At 43.7% G+C, this 6,467-nt stretch overlaps 1 protein-coding gene across 2 annotated transcripts; it reads left to right on the top strand.

Moving 5' to 3' along the window:
• Positions 1 to 542: 542 nt before the first annotated feature.
• Positions 543 to 5,559, top strand: LOC122376186 (galactoside alpha-(1,2)-fucosyltransferase 1-like). Of its 2 annotated transcripts, none has more exons than XM_043355921.1 (5): positions 543 to 794; positions 1,528 to 1,606; positions 2,546 to 2,661; positions 3,750 to 3,898; positions 4,697 to 5,559. In XM_043355921.1, exons 1-5 carry the CDS (start codon positions 556 to 558, stop codon positions 4,831 to 4,833), a joined length of 720 nt encoding a protein of 239 aa, XP_043211856.1. In that variant the 5' UTR covers positions 543 to 555; the 3' UTR covers positions 4,834 to 5,559. The 2 variants fall into 2 exon arrangements, with proteins under 2 accessions (XP_043211856.1, XP_043211855.1); XM_043355920.1 differs by having other exon boundaries at positions 1,528 to 1,639.
• Positions 5,560 to 6,467: the final 908 nt, after the last annotated feature.

Genomic DNA, 6,467 nt, shown 5'->3' with positions numbered 1-6,467 from the left:
CTCTCTCTCTCTCCTCTCTCCCTCTCTCGATCTCTTCTCTATCTCTCTCTCTCTCTCTCTCTCTCTCTCTCTCTTCTCTCTCTCTCTCTCTCTCTCTCTCTCCTCTCTCTCTCTTCTCTCTCTCTCTCTCTCTCTCTCTCTCTCTCTCTCTCTCTCTCTCTCTCTCTCTCTCTCTCCGCTCAAACACACTGAGCGGTGCGGACCAGACAGAAAATTCCAAACATTCTTGATCTTCTGTTCTTAATTATAAATGGAACTCTATACACATTGCGCTGCAGCAAACATACAATGAAGACACTGATAAAGTCATAAAATATTTGTTTCGATAATGCTAGTTTCCAGACAATAGAGAAGAAGAAATGACCATTTCAGTTATGGAAAAGCAGAATAAACAAACAGCGCTAATCCAAAAAAAAAATTCCGATGAACTACAAGCCGACAAATTATCGGAGGGTCCGGAACTCCGCCCCCCCCCCCCTCCCCCCCGTGGCCGAGCCCCTCGAAAAAGCTGATCTGAAACAACCTCACCCTCTTTCTTCTTCTAACAGATACCAAATGCCAGCGGTGGCCACAACCGACCTTATGCGGATGATGGGCCACATCTTCCCCTTTACCTCCTTACCTTGGGTGTTGGAGTCGTGTACCAGCGGCTTTCAGAAGGTGACTGCCGATCAATTTGAGGCGGTCAATGAACACGACAGAAGAAAATACCGGTGGAAGATCATTCATTATCCTCATAGGATACGACTGTTCTGGTGGTATAGAGACGCGCTCATGAAGGATTTTAGATTCAGGTGAGTTCTTGCAAACCCCGTTTTGAAAACTGGAAGGGGCGATTTTCTTTAAATCAACGACATGCAACTTTAATTAACGTTTTATTGAAAAGGAGGTTGTCACTCTATCAGATCATAACAGTTATAGTTCGTTTTTTTTTCAAAAGGACGCTGGCTCCAAGTATGTTTTCCGAACAAGCACGTGTTTTAGCGAGCAAAACGGGCAAAAACTGAACCTGAGAAACTCGAACGTCGCCTTATTTTAACATGTGAATTATTCCCGATAAATTACATGCCTCCGTTTTGGAACTAGACATGAGAACAGTGGTGACGTCATGCTGTGGATCTTGCATTGCAATGCAATGCAAAACTATCATGGAAAGAATTGCTTACTCGATTGGGGCCTAGGTAAGAACAAAAAACGAAATTTTCCCAAAATTCGTTGGCAATGAATGCTTTCGTACGGACATTGGGTGCCAGCTGCCACCAGTGACGTCATCATCGTATGCTCATTTTTGAAGTCACAATTTCCATGTATTTACCGAGCACAATTTGAAATCGATCATTTTGTCGGCAAGAAATTCTTAGCCAGACGCTGAAGTTGCCAAAACTCACGTGAGAGCTTCGATAATGAACTTTGAGCCAGCGTCCTTTTGAAAAAAAAAACGAACTATAACTGTGCTCACAATGTGAAAGTTACCGCCCAGGGACATATTCAGAAGTGTTCGGCAACAAACCGAATTCCCTTTTACAGGCCCGACCTGGTGGAATACGCCAACTCTAAACTGGCCTCGGTGGCGGGCGGACGGCAGGTCACGTTCGTGGCGGTGCATGTGAGGAGGACTGATTACGCCAAACATCTCAAGGTAAAAATGGGCACCTCTAAGATAAAGAACAGAACAGGCTTAAGTACAAAACAATGGATCTACCACCTCCATGAGAATGTATGAAGATGTACTAGTGAGCCTTGATTGTGTAGCCTATGAAAATATTTTCACCTAATCATCGATAATAATGTAAACTCGCGATCTTAAAATTCGATACACTTCTTCATTCAACCCAATGGACTTAATCGTTTTAACTGCACTCCTATTTAGTATAGATATCATTATTAGTGACCTATTAAAGGAAATAGTTCACTTTTTAACATGGGTTTTGAACTGGAATAGCAGTTCCGTAGCTTGGGCTGAGACGAGCATAAATCAGGAGCTTTTACAGCCCAACGATCACCCTAGGCAAAGATATTCTATTTCTCGTCCCGAAAAAGGTGTCTTGCGCTGAGGATGTGTGCCTTGCATATATTTCCATCCAGTATGAAAAGAGCATGGGTCCCGAAAATTCTTTAGAAACTAGAGAAATTATCTACGAGAACTCTAGAGAAATTCTCGTACTGATCAATTAGGACATTCAGGGGAACATTATCAGATCGAGCAGATCGCCCAAATGCCGGTGGCTGCGATAATTTCTCTGTTTCTGAAGAATTTTCGGGACCCATGCTCTTTTCATACTGGATCGCGTGTGCCTTACAGAAACTGAAAAGTTCTTCCTATATCAAAATATAGAAAATAATATTTTGTTATAAAAAGGTTTTATTTTCTTTGCTGATTATTTTGAACATAAAAAATCATAAATCCGTTGCAAAAAAATAATTTCGTGAAAGTGAACTATTTCCTTTAACTGTTTGCATCGATGAGACACTTACCCCAGAGTATTAAGAAATAAGTAATATAGAAGTCTTTTTCTTGTTAGTTAACCATATTTTCCTTTTTCAGGGATCTAACGGACATTTAGTGGGAGCTCCATTCTACCATTCGGCAATTAACTTGTGCAGGCAGAGGTATTCAGAGCCTGTGTTCATTGTCACCAGCGACGACCTTAAGTGGTGCAGGTCAGTTCTCGGTCAGTCAGTCAGTCAGTCAGTCAGTCAGTCAGTCAGTCAGTCAGTCAGTCAGTCAGTTTGTATGTTTGCCTGTCTATCTGTTTGTCACTGGCTACCGCAGTCAGTCTGCGTCCTTCAGTTAGTCTGCTTGTCGGACAGTCAATCAGTCAGTCAGTCAGTCAGTCACTCACTCAGGCATTGAGTCAGCTCTAACTCCCCCACCTAACCCTGGCTGACCCGCGCCAATATTTGCACATACCTATACATCATCCCACCGTTTTCGCTTCACTCCATACAAAATAAATGGATTGTGTCTGAATGTGTATTTCAATGGTTTGCACAATATCCGTTGGATTAAAGCCCGTTCGCAGTTCGCACAAAGTGCGTCTATTCCACACGGCAGTCCCCCATGTCTCACTCGGCAGTCAGCACTGACCCTCGCCGTCGCGGCGGGCCGGTTCGCCGGTCGGGTCGGCCCGCGCGCCCCAGCGCTCGCCATCCGACCCCGCGGTGTTACATTTCCGGCAGACCTCACGTCACGTCACGTCGGCCGGCCGGCTCGGGTTCCTGTGCACTCTGCAGGCCTGTGCAGCATGCATTTGCATATACGACTGCAACGACACATGTGTACTGCAAACTGAGTCATACTCATTACTCATAGTCATTCTATGTCGGGTTCAGCGTTATATCTCACTAAATATCAGGCACTGGCGAAGTGTCGTTTATAATCTTCCTGAGGTAAATGATTGTATTTCGTATTCGTTTCGGGCTTTCTGGGACTGGTTTTTACCAATTTTTTTTTTGCCTCAGGGTAGTCCGAACGAAACGAATACGAATTACACTCACTATATATCTCACGGCATAGATAACATGAATCTGTTATCAATGCTCACGGTATTTTTCATATTAATGAGACTAATAACCTCCTTCGGCGTTTTTAAATCACGGAAATCATGCTATCACTTTTTTCAAACAACCTATTCCAACCAAATCCACAAATCATGATCAGCCAATTATAAGCCAATAACAGCCCCAACCCACTCTCCTTCACAATTTCAGTTCTATATATCTGATATCTCGCGTATATCCGCCCCCAGGGAGAATCTTTCCGGGACCGACATCTACCTTCTGGGCGATCCGCGCAGCGAATTCCCCGGTGTAGAGAGGGACCTGGCCCTGCTGGCCGCCTGCAACCACACCATCTTCGACTACGGCACCTACGGGTTCTTCGCCGCCTTCCTGGCAGGTCAGCGGGTGGGACAGAGGTCGTGATAGCCGTTTTTACGACGGCCATCTGGTACACATTTGGTGCACATCTGGTGCAGATCAGGTGCAGATTTGGTCAAATCAGGTTCAGTGTGTCTCTTAGCAGCTATCAGCTAGGGTTGCACTAATTGCTTATATGCCTGCTTTGTGATATTAACAGTGAGCATCATCGATTAAAACACTGAAATAAATTCCTACAATAAAGATATTTGCTGTAAAAGAGATTAGGTGCAGATTTGGTCAAATTAGATGCACTCGCCGGATAGCCCGTCGTAAAAACGGCTAATGTCACCAAAGGGGTTATTCAGAAGGAAGTGTTAGATGGAAACAACTTTCGGGAGTCAGTAAGTACGATTTGTTAAGGTTTGTTATTTGTTTGCTTGTCTGGATTATTAAAATACCTAAATAAGTTGAGGAAATCGCGTGCAGGAACCTATTCAAATAAATAACCCTTCACTCGCGTCAATAGATCGCTCCTTCGTGTATTTTGCAACGAGCAAGATGTATGTATTTTTGCAATGTAAATGTTTATTTCACGAAGGCTCAGTGGTTGGACGGATCCAAACCCACCGGTATTGAACCGTATCGTAACTTTATACAAAAACTATGAACAGCTGCCGATGCTTACAGTAAAGTAGAGTTGAACGGTAGAAAGGTAGAGTGGCGGTAGTACCTATCTTTCTTGCATCAAATAATGATCTAACATTGTTTGACAATCATCTAAATACATTTAGCATTTATGTAGGTATATATGTAGCATAACTGTGTCTGATTACAGGAGGAGACATGATACTCGCTGAGGGCTATTCAGAAAGGGAACACGAGATTATCGAAGAACTCAGGGAAGGCAATATCACCGCTACTTACATAGATGGAAACGGAACGGTGCTTCCCAAATGCGCTCGATGTCGGTGACAGTGGTCAGTTCTGTGACGTAATAAATGGCAGCTAAGACAGCAGGAGGATAGATGTAGAACCTACGTCATGCGTCAGTTGTGGATGTCCACATTAAAATAATATGTAGACATTTACGCATCGTTTTGCCGCCAATGCAGGCTGGCTGACTATGCAGCGAGGGTTTATGGCAGCTCAAATGCTTCATATTTTTTTCAGTTTTTTGTTTGTTTTTTTGTTGTTGTTTGTTTGTTTGTTATTGGTACAACGGACCTGAACAATTTCTCTGTAAAGGAACAACAATGTAAACATCCCAAAAGAGTATAAACAAAAGCGAATTGTGAAGAAAAACAACGGCGATATTGTTCAAGAACGATCGCCGTGTAGCCGATTGATTAATTTGCACTTAATTAAATGTTCTTTAGCGTAGGTACTTGAATCGCGTACATATTCCATTTCGACTCTTAGGCGTGCGTTGGCTGTGGCTGCCTAGAAGTGAAATTATTGTGACGATTGCACTGCTACGTGGTTGTGAAAATAGTATTATTCAGTTTATTCCTGTTGCTTTTGATGTGTGTTGCATTGTCATCTATTATGGTGGCTTAATCATCGCTGGATCATTTGGAGTATTTTCATCACAATTATATTCCATGAGAGTGAACGTGACTAATGTTTTTGGGTAGAGTCAGAATTTGTTAGAATTATAAATTTTGTAAAATTGATTGAAATATATTGCTTTGAGAGGTTTGTACTTATGTGTATTTCTTAATTCTTACAGTGCTTCAAGATAAGCTTTCCAGAGTCTATCGCCGTCATGTCAAAGGAACTTGGGAAGAAAGATTTAATGGCTGTTTGCCGTAGACATTGGATAACATTTTCATTCATTTTGATAAAAAAACATGTCGGCTAAGCTGGCCCCCACAGAAATGCCTGATACCCATTTAAGACAGTTAAAATTGAAAGAGAGAGAAAAAATAGCTGCATTAAGGTACTTCCTAATTGCACTGCATTCCACAAATATTATCAAAGACAAATCCTTAAGTGTCCAACCCTGGCCAGTGATAAATTAAGAATGCTGTGCGTAGTTTGCTGACCTTCGTTGACCTTTGCCGGCCGGTCGGCGGTCAGCTGCTGACCTGACTCGGGTGAGCGCTGCCCGCGGCGGCCGGGAGGCGCCGGGACAGGGAGGGAGGGAGGCGGGGCAGCCGTCCAGAATGGGCAGCGCGTCTTGACATGAGTCATGTATGACACACGGTTAGAACGAGGCATATCACTGGCGAAGGTGGCTTAGAATAAAGCGGGCCTATATAAACTTTGAGCTTCTCCTTCATGCGAGACTTTTTGAATGAAAGTCTTTACTCCCTCAGGATCAATTGTGGTCCCTGGATAGACACAAAATAGGCGGGTCATGCAACCATCCCACAGTGGCCCTTTTTCAGAATTAGCACGCATTAATTCCCACATTACCCGAAAGTGGTGCAAGACATCACCACGTGATCAAGGACGTATTCCCTGCCAATGCAAAGAGAAGAAAAGAAACGAACTGCCCCAAAACTGCCCAAGGAGATTCGGCCAAACGGCGACAGGCCGCTCGGCCCAAGATTTGGCGCACGTTCGCACGGCTCGCCCGCCGGCCCAGGCCGCTCCAAACGCAA

Source organism: Amphibalanus amphitrite, unplaced genomic scaffold, assembly GCF_019059575.1.
Source record: "Amphibalanus amphitrite isolate SeventyFive unplaced genomic scaffold, NRLGWU_Aamphi_draft 002046F_arrow, whole genome shotgun sequence".
NCBI lineage: Eukaryota > Metazoa > Arthropoda > Thecostraca > Balanomorpha > Balanidae > Amphibalanus > Amphibalanus amphitrite.
Note: the sequence above shows the minus strand (reverse complement) of the source record. Positions and strands in the feature narration are given on the sequence as shown.

What these genes read in the sequence shown, in the direction of transcription:
- LOC122376186 (XM_043355920.1), top strand. Translation starts at nt 556, where the DNA reads ATGCCAGCGGTGGCCACAACCGACCTTATGCGGATGATGGGCCACATC. An exon ending in ATGAAGGATTTTAGATTCAG is followed by an intron (nt 795 to 1,527) that starts GTGAGTTCTTGC and finishes TCCCTTTTACAG; the next exon opens with GCCCGACCTGGTGGAATACG. An exon ending in ATTACGCCAAACATCTCAAG is followed by an intron (nt 1,640 to 2,545) that starts GTAAAAATGGGC and finishes TTCCTTTTTCAG; the next exon opens with GGATCTAACGGACATTTAGT.